The sequence below is a fragment of the Adiantum capillus-veneris genome, chromosome 5 (assembly GCF_014529385.1).
Source record: "Adiantum capillus-veneris isolate H3 chromosome 5, ASM1452938v2, whole genome shotgun sequence".
Taxonomy (NCBI): domain Eukaryota; kingdom Viridiplantae; phylum Streptophyta; class Polypodiopsida; order Polypodiales; family Pteridaceae; genus Adiantum; species Adiantum capillus-veneris.
Genome location: NC_140935.1, coordinates 129,804,312 through 129,821,052, shown reverse-complemented (window position 1 = coordinate 129,821,052; position 16,741 = coordinate 129,804,312). Strand labels below are relative to the sequence as shown.

At 40.9% G+C, this 16,741-nt stretch overlaps 1 protein-coding gene across 4 annotated transcripts in view; it reads left to right on the top strand.

Annotated features, from left to right (window-relative positions):
• Nucleotides 1–10,524, top strand: part of LOC147458106 (uncharacterized) — a 108,882-nt gene extending 98,358 nt beyond the window's left edge. For all 4 annotated transcript variants that reach the window (XM_086512846.1, XM_086512845.1, XM_086512844.1 and 1 more), the window contains 4 exons: nucleotides 9,104–9,168; nucleotides 9,256–9,317; nucleotides 9,647–9,698; nucleotides 9,786–10,524. In XM_086512846.1, coding sequence (XP_086368972.1) covers nucleotides 9,104–9,168; nucleotides 9,256–9,317; nucleotides 9,647–9,698; nucleotides 9,786–9,869 — 263 coding nt within the window. In that variant the 3' untranslated portion in view covers nucleotides 9,870–10,524. The remainder of the gene's footprint in view (nucleotides 1–9,103; nucleotides 9,169–9,255; nucleotides 9,318–9,646; nucleotides 9,699–9,785) is intronic.
• Nucleotides 10,525–16,741: the final 6,217 nt, after the last annotated feature.

The window sequence follows — 16,741 nt, the reverse complement described above, 5'->3', positions numbered from 1 at the left end:
TTCAACAGGTACAAGCTCTGGTGGCTCTGCTTTGCACTTGCTCCTGCAAGACTGCCAGAGAGAGAGCCCACCCTTCGTATTTAAAGGCCCTTGGCCTTTCAAAAGCAGTTATATGAAAAACTACAAACTCAAAAGCTGGCACTGAAAAGCTGCCAGTGCAAATTACAAAAATCCGTACACCTGCCATGTCAGCAGCGCCAATGGAAAATCCGAAAATCTACCATGTCAGCATGTCAGCATTATATGTGGGCGTCCGTACATCATTTGCCACGTCATCCATTCTTCATGCAAGGTTGAGTTTGTGTGTGAGGGGGTCTTTGCTTCATTTTATGTTTGCTCCTAGGGTCTTGGGCCCCATCGGACGGGATCCCATAAGTTGGGCCCTTTTATAAATTGCTCCACTCGATGAGGCTCTGTAGGTTTGGTGGGAACAACTTCTTCTTCTGCAACTTCTAGGGTTGCCAAGATCTACAAGTTGGCTCAGGTTATCGGTGGCTTGACATGTCAGCAGTTTATGACAATCATTATGACTTATTTAGCCATCACATGCGCGACCACATTGATCTCTCAAGGATGTCTTGATGCACTAAATCTCGTCACTCGAAATCCACATAAGCAAGACAAAATCTTGGGGTCGTTTCATCTCTCACATACACAAACGAAACAACAATTGAAATAGTGCATGATTCTTAGGTCTTGAGGATTTCCTAACTACAAGCTCAAACCTTATAGGGTAAAGGCCCCATAATAAGGACACTGAAAATGTCGAGCTTAGATCTCAAGCTATCCTGTGAGATTTTGAGCGCAAGAGGGCGTATCAGATACTTGCGGACATCGTCTACTCAAGAAACAAATCTGGAGCCTTTCGGTGTAACGTATGACAATTCTGACAGCAAGTAATGCACTCCCGTGTAAAAAAACTAGGCTCGCATTGCAAGCCTCACCCTAGGCCGGAGAGTTCGGCGATGGCGTTCGAATGGTGGTATTGGCATATCAGCAGTGGACACGTCATTGGAACAAGACCACTTACCCCCTCCGAAGTGGTTGCCCACTGGCACAGACTCTTGTTAAATAATTGGGGTGGGCCCGTTCCGTAATTAGGACATTTACCCTAGCAACTTTTTATTTGTATATCATAAAGTCACTTAGGTGGGTACTATCTTTCTGTCAGCACCACCAAAAATCTCAGAGAGAAGTTGGTTAACTCTATTCTTTTTGGGCAATCTATAACGAAGGAGTGGAGTGGTTCCCCTCTTTTCTAGGAGGCACCGCACCAGCTTTAACCCGCTGTGCGCTTTTGGAATAGTCGGAGCTAAAGCAAAAATTTCAAGGTAAAGCTCCACTATTTGAGGCGTATGTGCCAAATCCTCCTCCTCCATCGACTTTGCATCAAGAGCCAAATAATTCCTGACCTTGAACAAATAACTGTGGACCAGCTTACCCTTTTCTTTCCTCTCCTTGTGTGCTAGGACCTACTCAGGTATAAGAATCTCCTCTATATGTTCTACCTCTAGTTGCTTCTCTCAACTCTAGCCAAAAGTACTTATCATTGATTTTTTTTTTATATCTTTAAGGGCCCATAGTATCTTATACTTAGCTTTTGGCAAAAAGCTTCTCCGAACCCTTCATTTTTCTAAGACGTGCCTTGTTAAACCCAATCACCTTCCTTCAACTGCAAGTCGTGGCGATGCTTGTCTGCTGCTTTCTTGTGCCATTCTTGAGACTTTTGCAAAGCCTCCTTAACCTTAGCATAAGGAGTCTCTAGTTCCTGTACAAAATGATATAGTTCTTGTACAAAATAATCTGCTTGGAAAATCTTGTCCTTGGTGCACAAAATAGGAGGGACCTTTTTGCTGAAGTGCAAGAGGGGCTGGCGATGGATGTAGCAGACCACACGAACAGAGAGAGAGAGAGTGCGAGCGCTGTTGCAGAGAAAGAGGGAGAGAGAGAGCGTACGATATCAATTGTGTTTCTTGGGCACACAACTAAAAGCCCTATGTTTTATTATTAAGGGTACAAACTTGAGACCATTTAAATGGCCTTTGAGTGTGAACACACCCGAGTATAAAAGAATGAATAAAATGAGTAAGAGAGGCTATAAGAGGGCCTTTAGACCCAACAACCTCCCACTTAAAGGCCCGATGTGGTACCTTTAAGTAACTCCCACTAAGTGTAAGCAATGCTGATGTTGTGTCTTAGCAAGACACTTAGTGAGAATATCTGGAGGATTATCGTGTGTCTTGACCTTTGTCAGTGTGACAAGGCCATCATCCAATACCTGTCGTATAAAATGGTACCGCACATCAATGTGTTTGGTACGAGCATGGAACATGGCATTCTTAGCCAGGTATACAGCACTCTGACTATCACAACCAAGCACTGGAGCATATGCAGGAAGACCAAAGTCTCTGACCAACCTGCCAAGCCAAATAGCTTCCTTAGAAGCCTCTGTGGCTGAAATATATTCAGCCTCTGTAGTGCTCAGTGCCACAATCTTCTGTAACCTTGAACACCATGAAATAGCACCTCCAGTAAGTGTGAATACATACCCACTGGTAGACTTTCTAGTGTCAAGATCACCTGCCATGTCCGAATCACAGAATCCCCGCAATGATAGTGTACCCTTGCCATAACATATGCATGTGTCCAGTGTACCTTTTAAGTACGGGAATATGCTCTTCACTGCCTCCCAATGTGGTTTGCCAGGATTAGACATGAACCTGCTAACAACTCCCACTGCATAAGCAATGTATGGTCGTGTAGCAACCATGGCATACATCAATGAACCACAAGCTGAAGCATAAGGAATGCCTTTCATAGCATGGGCAGCTATATCATCTTTTGGGCAATCTAGCTTGCTAAGCTTTGTGTGCGTAGGTAAGGGCACACCAAGAGGCTTAGCATCAGCCATATTAAATCTCTCAAGTACTTTCTTGATGTATTTGTCTTGAGAAAGGAATAAAAAACGCTTCTTTCTATCCCTCCTAATACGCATACCCAAAATATGTTCAGCTGCACCCAAATCTTTCATCGAGAAAGCTGAATTCAGCTCCTTTTTCAAAGCATTCAAAGTCTCCTTATGCTTGCCAGCAATCAACATGTCATCCACATATAGGACTAGCACAATAAGACTACCATCAGGAGCCTTTTTAGTGTAAAGACAGTGATCTGCTTGACTACGTTTGAAACCATGATTTAGCATAAAAGTATCAAACTTTTTGTACCACTGTCTAGGAGCTTGTTTCAACCCATACAAGCTGCGTTTTAGTTTGCATACCAAATGCTCTTTCCCTGGAATGACAAAGCCCTCAGGCTGCAGCATATACAGCTCCTCATCCAAGTCACCATGTAAGAAAGCAGTGATCACATCCATTTGATCAAGCTCCAAATCCAAGATAGCACATAGAGCAAACAACACACGGAGAGTAGACATCTTCACTACAGGTGAGAAGATTTCCTGGAAGTCAATGCCTTCCTTCTGTGCATAACCCTTGGCAACTAAACGCGCTTTGTATTTGGGTTTGTCATCAACACATTTGATCTTATAAACCCACTTGTTAGGAATAGCTTTCCTACCTTTGGGCAAATGCACAAGCTCCCATGTATTATTTGCATACAGTGATTGCATCTCAGATTTCATAGCAAGCTCCCACTTACTTTTGTCGTCACAAGACTGGGCGTCTTTGTATGTAAGAGGCTCTCCCTCATCACTCAACAAAACACAATCCAAAGATGGCTGAAACCTCTCTGGTTGACGTCTCTGACGTGTAGATCTCCTCACCCAATGATCTACATTTGCTGGTAAAGGGTCTACATCCTCAGGAATGATTCTGTTATCATTTAGCGGCTGATTTTCAGCATTTATACCCTGCTGTAAATCATTTTCAGCCTGCTCGTCATTGTGTTCTACCCCATTTTGTGCATCTATTTGTTGTCCATTCTCTTCTGGCTGTTGCACAAATGGTTGTTGCTCATTTTCAGCATCAATAGGCACCATATTTTCAGCCAAGGAAGGCTTTATGGCTGGCTGGTCATTATGAAATTTTACCCTCTTTTTATCATGGTCCGCATGTGTAGCATTTTGGAGCAATTTAGCCTCATTAAATACTACATCTCGGCTGCGTACAACCTTCCTGTAATCAGGTAGCCATACTCTGTAACTCATCTCACCCTCATCTCCATAACCCATGAAGATGCCTCTGATGGATTTCATGTCTAGCTTAGTCCTCTGATCTACAGACACATGTACAAATGCCTCGCAGCCAAAAACACGCAAATGGTCATATGAAGCAAGTTTGCCAGACCAAACCTCTTCGGGGATGCCATTGTCGAAAGCACGATTTGGAGAACGGTTGCATACATGAACTGCAATTTTCAAAGCCTCTCCCCAAAATTCTTGCGGAAGATTAGCTGTGGACAACATGCAACGTATCCTCTCACAAATTGTGTGGTTATATCTCTCAGCCACGCCATTAGATGATGGATTATAAGGGGCTGTTAACTCCCTTTTAATACCATGCATCTCAGAAAAACCATTAAATTCACGTGATACATACTCTCCCCCATTATCTGTTCTTATGGTCTTTAACTTGAGACCCTTTTGTGTGGTCACAAAAGCATGAAATCTTTTAAAAGCGTCAAAAACATCACTCTTGTTTTTAAGTACATACACCCAAGTCTTTCTACTGAAATTATCAATGAAAGATACAAATAGTGTGCACCACCATGTGAGCTCACAGGCATAGTGCAAACATTTGAATGTACTAAATCAAGAGCATGCAACTTTTTAGAGACACCAGACGAATAAGAGAACTTCACTTGTTTACCATAGATACAATCTTTACAAAATTCAAGGCAAGGACCTTTTACATCAAATCTCCCAAGAGAGGAGAGAACCTGTAGTCCTTTCTCACTCATATGGCCAAGTCTCTTATACCAAAGTTCCATTGGACAATGAACTTCAGCCATAGCAACAAACTTGCGAGGTAAGACCTTGCAATGCAAATAGTATAAAGTTCCCCTTTTGCTGCCCTTCACAATCAACATAGAACCCTTTTGTATTTTCCAAGAGCCACCACAAAAAGTAGTGAAGTAGCCCTTTACATCAAGCTGCCCATCTGATAGCAGACTCTTCTTAATGCCAGGCACATACCTAACCTCATGCAAAACAAGTTCTTGACCATTTTCCAAAGCCAAGTAATGGTGCCAACACCCTCAATGTCACATGCATAGTTATTACCCAAGTAAACTTTACCCAGGTTACCTGCAGTGTATGTGGCAAAAGACTCCAAAGAAGGAGTTACATGAAATGAGGCACCACTGTCTACTATCCAAGACTGGGACAGCCCATCATGTGTTGAAAGCAAAGCGTCAATAAGATCTGGCTTCGTGATATACATATCACTTGCCATAGCCACAACATCATCAAAGACACTCGAAGCTACGACAAGTGCTTCGTCCACATCAACAATTTCCTCTATGACCACACTAGAGGCCACATTGGCCTTGCTAACATCCTTGGAAGAAGAGGAGGTGTCATCATCACCTTTAGCATCTTTTGCATCCTTCTTCTTCTTCCTCTCAAGCTCTTGTTTGTAAAATCTGCAATCAGGCTTTTTATGTCCTTTGCGTCCACATTGATAGCAAGTTATATGTTGAGATTTTCCCTTGCTCTTACTTCTACTCTTGCTCTTGTTAGCTACATTGTTCCTTTTCTCTGACCTGCCCCTTACATGATAAGTTGTGCCACTGCCTTCACCACTGGCTTTCCTCCTAATCTCCTCATTGAGAATGGAGCCTCTTACACCATCATAGGTTAAAGCAGCATTGTTTGACAATGACACAACAAGCGCTTCCCAACTGTCGGGCAAAGTCATCAAAAGAAAGATAGCTTTCAACTTGTCATCAAATGGTTGCAACCCTGAATCCTGAAGTTGACTCAAAACACCTGTAAACGCATTCAAATGCTCAGATGCAGGCTTTGCCTCATCCAATTCCATATTTACAAGTTTCCGCATGAGATGAACTTGATGCACAGGAGTTTTATTCTCATACGTACTAGTCAACTTCTGCCAAATAGCATGTGCAGTGTCAAGACGCTTAATATCAGTAAGCACATCATCTGACACAGCCATTTTGATATAAGCAATAGCCTTTTTGTTCAGCTTTGCCCAATCTGCATCTGACAAGTTTTCAAGTTTTGCTGCGAGCAATGCATCTTTACAATCTTTAAGGAATAGAATGCCTTGCATTCTTTCCTTCCACAAATCAAAGCAAGTGCCATCAAATCTTTTGTTTTCCATCAAAGACTTTGACTCACTGCTACTTGTAGATGCATTGGAAACCATTTCGATGCGAAATAGACAAAAAATTCACTGCTTTAATTTTATAACAGCAGGCTGTAAGTTGCAATTTTAGCCTCTTACAAGCTCAGAGAACACTATAGAAGTGCAAGGAAACGTAACACTGGGTTACAAACACTTTATCTAAAGTGTACAACAGTAAAAGAGATAAATTTCAGTAGTAAATACTGAAATTTCAGCACACACATGAAGCATACATCCTATGCATGAATGCTCCCACTTTAGCAGTAAAACCAAAGTGCATTTGCAACAACCTAAAACCTGCAACTGAGGTAAAAGCTGCTGCAAAATGTATTTTCAGCAATACATAGACTCAATGGGAAGCATCCACAAGTAAATACATGTGTTTATTGTCACATAAACCTCCTGTATATATGAGAGAGGTCTCAAACTCTGCTCAATTGTACCACAAATTGCAATACATGACACAAAATGTCCAAAATTGCATCACATTTGCAAAAGCTCCAAAAGTTACTGCACAATTTGCTGAAATTTCTGAAAAATCAGCAAAAGCCCTCAATTTCTCAACTCGAATCCCCGAGAATTTCTCCTGTAATTACACCTATAGGCGTAAACTTGAATAATCTTGCACTAATGTGCAAAACCCCCAAGTTTAAAGTGACAACTTGCTGAAATTTACTGAAATTTCAGCAAATAGGGCAAAACCCCCAATTCTCTGGGTGGATTGGTGTTGCCCAAAGTGTCCCAAATGTACCTGTAATACTTGTGCTTGCTGTAATTAAGAGAAAAAACCTGTTTTTGAAGAGAAACAGCCCGAAATGACCCGTTTTCAACCTATTTTCAGCATATAAGGCCATTTAAATGGTCACAAGTTTGTACCCTTAATAATAAAACATAGGGCTTTTAGTTGTGTGCCCAAGAAACACAATTGATATCGTACGCTCTCTCTCCCTCTCTCTCTGCAACAGCGCTCGCACTCTCTCTCTCTCTCTGCTCGTGTTCACACTCAAAGGCCATTTAAAAGAATGAATAAAATGAGTAAGAGAGGCTATAAGAGGGCCTTTAGACCCAACATTTGCCACCCTCGACAATCTCAAACGGTGCCTTCCCTGTCGAAGTATGAATAGTGTTTTTGCAAGTAAACAACTCCTATTGAGATTGGTGTTTAGGGATGAAGCACTTTAGCAAGTCTAAACAACTGACTGAGTCGGCTATCTCTGACTGTGCATCAGTCTGTGGATGAAATGAAGATGAGCATAATACCCACATTCTCACACATTGCTCTCCAAAGACAACTGGTAAATAGGGGATCCTATCGGAAGCAAGAGATGTAGGCATCCCATGCAATCGAAAGATTTGCCAGACACTGATCGGCCTTCACTGTCTTCTTCACTGGTACATGAGCTGGTTTGCTGAATCTATCCACAATAGTCCATATGCCATCATGCGGCATGCCCACTTAAGTCTTTGGGAAGATAAAAGTTGAAGTCATTGCTATACTCTCCCATGGTCGATTTGGAATCGGTAAAGACTTGAGAAGTCGTGTCACTTTGTGCCGGTCGAACTTAACACTTTCTGACATACCAAAGAAGTAATCACAAACTCATCTTCCTCCTCGTGAAGCTATGGCTGAAGAAATATCTCTGAACATCCTGAAGCTTCACTTCTATGCCCAACAAAAGGAGGATTGTGACACTCCGTCAATACCTTCTGCCGCAAACTACGAGTCACGTACAAGATAGTCTTTGCCATCAAAACCTTTTCTTTGAGAGAGTATCCTAAAACTGTCTCTCCACTGTGTACCCTATTGAAGATCTCACAAAAATCCAGGTTTGCAGCATACTACTCTTGCATTTCATCAAAGTCTCGATGATGGACTGATTGACAATGGATATTTATGGCTTGCAAGACAACGTATCTGCCACTACGTTCTTCTTTCCCTACAAATATTTTATGTGGAAATGAAACTGCGAGAAAATGTTTGCCCATCTCATATGCTTCTTGCAAAGCTTATTCTGGCACAAGAAGTATCTCGAACTCTGGTGATCTGTGTACATTGTAAAATCCCCACTGAACAAGTAATGCCTCCACTGAATCAAAGTATGTATAACTGCTAAGAGCTCCTTTTCAGATATCTGTGCAACCCTTTCTGGCTTACTCTCGTAAACTTTGGCATGGCCATCTTGCATTAATACTGCTCCCAAATTGCTTACACAAGCATCACAATAAACCTCAACAGACTCTTGTAAATTTGGTAACTTCAACATCGTCCCTGTAGTGAACTTCTCTTGAGATGCTCAAGAGTGCAATTTGTAGAAGTCCCCAAGTGAATGGTACCCCTTTAATGAGTCAAGGTATGCAATGGTGAAGCAATCTTTGTAAACTGTCGAGAATGAACCGTCTACAGTAATAGCGTGGCCCCAAAAAGCTCCTTACATCATGTACATTTCTAAGAGGAGGCCAATCTCGAATGCTCCCACCTTAGTTGGATCATTCTAACACCATTAGACGAAACAATGTGTCCTAAAAGGTGCTTCTCCGGTAGAAAGAACTCACTTTTCTTCCTGTTTATGACCAATCGGTGAAAGTGTGCGCCTGTGGAATTGATATCTCTTAGGGGGTGAATACTTTTTAAACAAAACAATGCGTTCAGCTTATTCAGAGTGTAAGCACCTTTAGCTTTTTATCATGAATGGTTTTAAGGTATGTGACAAATTTTGGACTAGTTGACCTCCACCAATCAAAATTTGTGCACTCAGCAAGCTTTTGGATGTTCACAGCTTTTCGAACCTTAGGTGGAAGGGGTCTTTCTCGGAGTCCAACTATGAGCTCTGTGGAATCCATGGTCAGGGTTTTGAACATGCTTTCATAAGTTTGGTCAAATTTGTTGAAGTTAAAAAGCTTAAGTCAGATAATGTTTGTGTGCTGTTAGGGGGAGCTTTCATTGGAGAGAGAAAGGGATCTCCTTGCACAGGTTGGAGAACTACAAAACCGGTAATCAATAAGCTACCTTGTCATTTAAACGAAAGCAGGTGTTTAAAAAAAATAATAAAATGCAGACATCTCTTGATTAGTTAGATTTATGGTTTTGGGAATTTTATAAAGAGGTTGTATGTATGGGGTTGCTAGTGGACATGCCACTTGCACTTATGAGGTCTACTGTAGACATTTCTTCATTTGTTAGATTTATGTTTTGGAAATTTTATGAAGAGGTTTTATGTATGGGGTTGCTAGTGGACATCCTGCTTGCACCTACAGTCTACTGCAGCATTAACTTGCAGTGAAAAATTTTGTCCTGTTTTTAACAAGCTCTGTACTTGTAGGGTTACATCTCTAGTCGAAGAGTTACAGACTGTGAAGTACCGCAATGTCCAGGTGAATTTTTATCAATTAAAGGTTATTGCTTGCCTTTTTCGTTCTTGATGGTCCGTGCTGATAGTCTCTCTCTTGTTGTGTGCAAAGCTTGAACGACAATTGAATACCATATTCAACAAGGAGGAAGAGGAGAGGATACGAAGGGAAGAGGCTGCAAGAGATGATGGCTGAAGAAAGAGGGAGCAGTTTGCGGAAAGTTGCTATAGATTGTTGCTTTTGGCTTGGTGAATGAGGTGAAAGTGCTGTCAACATTCAAATTATTCTTTTTAATAAAAGCCACCACCTCTGCTTGAAGTCATTTTGAGCAACACTCCCCATGTAGTCATATCCAGGAGCAGATCAATGATACAGACCAAGTGATGTCACCAAGTCCTGCGGTCATCGGCAATTTCCGATCATGTATCATCCTCTTTGTGCAGCCTTGTAGTCAATCAGGAAGAGTTGATATGAAGGGAAAAAGAGGTTTCGGCTATTCTAGAATGTGATTTGAGGGTTTTACTTTCTACTTTTCCCCTGATGGATGGCCAGATGAGATGATCGTTACTTTGTACTAAGTGTATCTCACTCCTATGAAGGGAAGCCTTCTTGTAAGTAAGATGGATTGGCCAGAAATTTTCTTGTAAATATTTACTCTTCCGTGTCATAGTGGCTGTGTGAGATTGCATGGAGTCCAAAAAATCTCGCCCTTCCCTCACGCACGCACATTCGTATGTGCATACATGCACATACGCACATAAGTAAGCGTGCATACATGCACGCTTACTTATTCTATGCACCGATAATTCAACTACAAAATTCTTAATTAATGCAAATGTTTCTTTCGGAAGAGAGAGTTGTCTTTTCCTATTGGCTTGCATTATGCATCTGGAGCAGTTATTGATCTTCATGGGTTTCATCTATAGGTTTTTTCAAATAACAACCTGATGGGTTGAATTACTTGCTATAACTTCTTTACCGTGACGGGTTGTAGATTTCCATCTGGAAATTTCCCTGATGAGTTGAAGATTTCCAACTGGAGAGTGCATCTTCTAATCATGCATATGGGCTCTGTAATCATGCTCGTTCAGGAATTGTTGTGAACATTTACCTTTCTCTAAGCTTCTGATAAGTCATGCTGAGCATTTGTGTAATGCAGCTACTCAGCTACTCTTAATTTATTGGTTCTTATCTTTAATCTTCATATTTGTCTCATGTCTATTTATTGTACGGCCTATTTTTTCTTCTTGAGCTTTAACATACTGCACATTCCCATCGTATTTAGGCCTATAGTAGCACTCATGCATCTCATGATTGGTCTATTTTCCCTCTATTGTGCACCGTTTAAGCTGTCTGGCCTACTAACCATTGGTTGCCCTTGAGGAGGTCCTTGACGTATTGCTCTTAGTGGCATTTGTCTATAAACACTTGCTACCATCTGATTCATCTTCTTGAGACGGGACCATCCTATCACTTCTTATCTCTGTTTCTTGGCTATTCTCTCCATTAATTTTGCAATTATCTCCCAAATCAATCATCTCCCAAATCAATCGCATCAAGTATTCTTTAGCTTGGCCTGCTTCTCTTGACTGACGTATTCTTCCTTATGTCAAAGACTGCTGTGAGCTGTTCTTGGGTTATCACCTTTGTCCTTCTCCCAATGCTTTGGTCTTCTCTTCAAGTTCTGCTTTAACATATAACCAGATTCCCCTGCACTTCTGTGTATTGTCATTTTCCTCTCATATTGTTAACCCATGCCCAGTCAAGCTTGCAACAAATTTAGGTTGTGATGTCTGGCATCTAGCTGTCCTATTTCTGTCATTTTTGTAGCTGTTGATTCTCTTGGACTCTTGGGTGTATCGTAAGACCTTGTTGGACAATAGATGCAACTTGTGGTTGTTTCCACACTTTCTCTAGTTTTCTATTGTTGTGGTCTCTCCAAGATATGGGGTTGTTTGTGTGTCTAGGCAGCATGATCCATCTTTGCTAACTCATCCTCTGTAGGCTGTGTAGTTTTGGTTTCTTGAGCTTTATCCTACCCCACTCTTCTTGCTACTCAGTTTGAGTGGATGAATTTATCACCATCTGTATCTCTTCCTTTGTTTCCCTTGATGTCCCACGTATAGAATTCATAGAAAAATTCCCCCATGGTTGATTTGGAATAGGTAAAGGCTGTAAGAGTCCTACTGCTTTGTGCCCATCATGCTTCCCTTTTCTGACATACCATAGAGGTACACATAGACTCATCCACGTCCTTCTTGAGTTGGGGCCGATAGAAGTAACTCTCAATTTGCTTGAGGGTCACATCTACTCCTCTATGCCCAACAAAAGGATGATTGTGACACTTTGTTTACATCTTTTGCCTCAAAGCCTCGTCACACAGGAGCAGCAGTTGTAGCTAAATATCCCATGGTAGTGGTAGCCCTCTTTCCTTGGTTGCTTGCTCTTCAAAAGCTCTGTTACCTCCGTGTGCTGTGTCGGTAGCTGCAACTTGCTCTGCAATTGGAGGTGGCTATTGAATGGCAGGTCCACCCATTCCTCCTGTTTCTTGCATGTTTTTCCTAGCTTGTTTTCTTCCTAGAGCGTCTCTGAATTGCTCTTGGGCTAGTTCTCTTTCTTTCTAAAGCATCTCATAATTGCTGTTGGGCTAGTTTTGTTCCTTGCTCCTGAGTATTTAGGACTGAGGCTGCCAACCTTTCATCTAAAGCCCTGCCAACCTGTGGAGAAGGAATTGTCCTGTGGTCTTACCTTATTTGCTTCTTTCTCCTGTCTTCAGCTTCTTCTCTAAACTTCTACAACTTCTTGCAGGTTTGAGTCATGGAAAAGGTATTCTCTTCGAAGTTGGTTCTTCTTTATCAATCGAGTCACTGTGATGTGCCCCTATAGCCCGGGTCGGTCACTGTTAACTAAAGAGGAGGGTGCGGGTCTTTTAAATAGGCACACGGTATGAATACAGCATGTACGTATGTATTATTAATAAGGAAAAATGGCCAGACTACCCTTGAAATTTGTCGAAATTTCCAATACACCCTTTCGTATTTTACCAAAAGTTCCCAAAAAATGCCGTTCAATTTCTCGAAAATTTCCAAAATACCCCTCGAGTCACCTTGCAAATATATCCAAAGACAAAAAAAATTTGCAACTCCTTATAGGAAGATTGGTTCTCCCTCAATAGGAGATGATAGAAGTAGGATTTTGAATGGTATCTTGGGCTCTTCATGATAAAAATTTTCGTCATTTTAGACACAAATGCGGCTATTTGTGTGACGAGACACGAGAGCACAACAAACTGAATTACAGAAATTGCAAGTACAAAGAGTAGATAGAGGAAATCAGAGATATGTATTGATGTAAATTCACAGGTACAAGTAAAGCGTAGGTCGAGTCAAACCTCCTGACCACCCTCGAGCTATTTCACTCTCAATCTTGTGCACAATTCTCAATCTCAATCGCACTCACTCTCACTCTCGATCACACTCACTCTCGTTCACAATCACAATCTCAAGGCGCCCTCACTATAGAATAGCTTCCTTTTGAGTGTGAGGGTTGTCTTCTTCACGAAAAGTCGCTATTTTTGGACCCAGCTCCAATCTTTTAACAAAGTGACCTAGAATAGACTTGAAAAGAGGCGTCATGCACACAAACGCATAAGAACCACTAAAACACATTCCACGCGCGTGAGTTAGTCCACAATTCACGACCATTTTCAGTGAACCGTACCTCCCAAATGATTCGGAATTTTTTCGGGGCTGTGTCATATGAATTTGTTCGTCTTGTTGTGCTCTTCGATAGTTTTGTGATGCGAAAAATCCATATTTGTTCAGTTTGGCCGAAAATTTTCTTGCAAGTATAAAACAACATTTTCTCACTTTTTCTTTAATCTACGGGCTGAAACAAGCATCAAAATGGAGGAATCTGAGAAAACTCAAAGTAGCAATATTTTTCCTCGTATTGAGGACTACAATTCCTATTTACAAAACTTTTCCAAATTTTGACCTTAAGACCCTCAAAACTTGCTCCCGAAAGGTGTCTTGGGTTAAAATTTGAAACTTCACGAAAACGATTAGAATAAAACTCTGGACTAAGAAAAAACATTGAAATGAAAAAACTTTGCTCCAAACAAAATATATACCAAAAACTTTGCAAAATAAGTCCTATTACAATTTGTGAGCTCGTTATCTACTACACGTAAAGATAGAGCTTTATTGTCATAAATATTAGAGTACCCAAAAATTGGGACAAATCCATCCCAAAATGATACAAGGGTATACTAGGATTTTTTTAAGTTTGATGCGTTTTTTGGCATTTTTTTCTATTAGAACGCACTTGATATAGGGAGATTTTGATGAATGACTGCCCTAGGTTATATAGCTTCAAGCGCCATCGCTTCAAAAGGTTTAGGCTCAAAGAATGCACCTATGTTTTTGTCTTGGGTTTACACACAAGTAGTGAATCTGCTCCTTGGTCTTGGGCTTCTTGTGATTTGTCGATCTTCCCAATGCACAATGGGAAATCCATGTAAGCATTGGCCCACCATAAAGATGGACTCTTCTTTGACTTCTTAGGCATGGCATAAGCAATTTGGTCATGCAATACAAGGTTTGGAAGTTGCAATTTTGTTTGTTTTGCCCTTTTATCACTCTTTACCATAGCGTATTGCATTCGATTGTGTGTCATTGTGTATCTCTCTCATTTGCCAAGGGGAAGTGTTGAGAGCAGAACCAAAGAGGCAATTGGATTGAAGTCAATCTCACAAGGAGTTTTTCACAACATTGTGGTTTTTGATTTGGTAATAGTTGGTAGGGAAGATGGTGGGCTTGACTTCAAGACCATCTTCTGTGTACCACACTTGAACTGTGATCATAGGCTTCAAGAATCTGACTATGCTTCCCTTGACATTGGAGAGGTCAAATGCCTTAGAATATGTTTGAGGTCTGCCTTTGCTTTTCCCTCTTCTACCTAAGCCTTGTGTTGAAGTCATTGTATGATATTTTCCATTATGTGTTGGCCTTGGTGATTTCTTGACTCCACCCATATTGTATGACTTGCTTATGGTTGAGGCAAACCATAACTCAAATTTCTTCATTGCCAACCAGCTTCCTGGACAATCCATATTTTAGGGACAACCTCTAGAGAAAGTGTTCACCTTTATTGGTGTGCACACAGACCTGACAAAACAACAAGGCGATAAAATTTAATTTCTACTTTTTTATTTTGGGCTTGTAGCTTGTGACCACATAATTTGTAAATTGTGACCCTCTATGGAGCCTCACTGTGAAGTTTGGATGCATTGGAATTTAGAAAAACATGATTTTGGGTCCCATCCTATCAAATTTGCTCTAAGCAAACATAGTCTTGATAATTTGAAGTTGTGGTTCCTGTTATAGACTATGGTTATGATTGGAGAAGTTCAATTTGGGCTCACTTACAAAAATGGTGATCTTTGTTTTTCTCACTATTTGGACAAATGAGTATCCCTTAGATGTGTTACAATACAAGGTGGACTTAGATTCAAGGGTTCAAGAGATTTTCAATTTTTATCCCATCTCTACACCATGTTTTTGGCAACCATATTTAATGAGCACTAAGGTTGCTTTGCTCGAGACTTGGATTGTCCCACTAATGAAGCTTGGAATATGAATAGACAAACGAGCAAAAATTGTTAGTTTGCATGTTTTTTATATTGTTTGTAAAGTTTGATTCCTAGCATTCCTGTAGAGCTTCTTGTGGTGCCTTGTTTAGTTTAATTGTGATGAGCTTGAGTGTTGGCATTGTTTAACCTTGATGCTATTTAAATTGGCATTGAAGCTCATTTCTTAGTCTTCCATGAGACTTGTCCTATTTGGATGGTGTCCTGAGAGCTTAGGTCCCCATTGAGTCATCTTCACTCAACATAAGCCCACTTTAAATCCAAGGGCATATGTTTAGTCACAAGCTACGTTGGAGCCCTATCTTTAGAGTCTTTTTGTAACATCTAATGGTCTAGTAACTTGTGTGTAGCGGAAAATATCATAGACATAAAGAGCATTTCATTAGAATAGCTTTCTAATGAGCATAGCAAGAGTGCTTGGATGGAGAGAACAACAAAAAGCATAACATCTAGTTAGATAGGTAGGAACAATACTTCAAAAAGAGAGAGAGATTAAGCTATTGACAATAGTTGAGGACCGGATTTACATGGAGCAGGTCCCGCCTCCAAAAGGCTTTGTAGTATAGATTTCCCCTGTCAAGGGAGACATTTTACAATACAGTACTTTGTGTTCCTTCAAGTGCAATGAAGATGGATGCCTCAAGCACTAAGCTCACACTTGTAAAAACAACATCAATTCCCTCACGGTTTCATACCCAAGACCTCACACACCTTCGAAGATGGTGAGAGCTAGCGGGGTATGAGAGTAGATCGAGAGGAAGAAGCAGTATTCTTACGAGAAAGAAGTATGTCTCCTCATGTAATCACTCATAATAGCTTAGTAATTAGCATGGTAGAGGAGATGAGCATGCATTGGAGCTTGGTTCTTGGTTGGATTTGCATCACAAAGCCAAGAGTTGTTGGTGTAGGTCTCCCTTCTCCCTTCTCCTCCATTAAAGCTTGAGAAGGAGATAGTCTTCTTTACTCCACACATGAGATTGTGTGAGTGAGTGTGTGATAATGCCTTGCCAAAATCAGTCCCCCTCTCTCTCTTGGTCGACGCCTCTTTCTTTTTACTCATGATGGCATCCTATTGGACCCTGCAAAGCTTAGCCAATGATAATTAAGAAGCATAAGTGATAGCCTTATGACATGTGTCCCCCTTTCCGCTTTTGTGAGAGCTTTAGGTATTCAAATAATTCAATTAAAATCTCATTGGACCTCTTAGTCTTCTAGCCAATAGGAATCAGGCAAGCCATTGGGCTGCTGAATGCTCCTTGGACCCCTTGGGAGACTGTCTGTCCAATAGTCTTCTAGAGAGCTTAATATCTATTGGTTCTTTTATCAAGTGTTTTTAAATGAATTAAACTAAATTTACTGTAGCCTAATTCTCATTGGTCCACCTCTATGGCCATCCAATAGGATTGGACTGCACCTT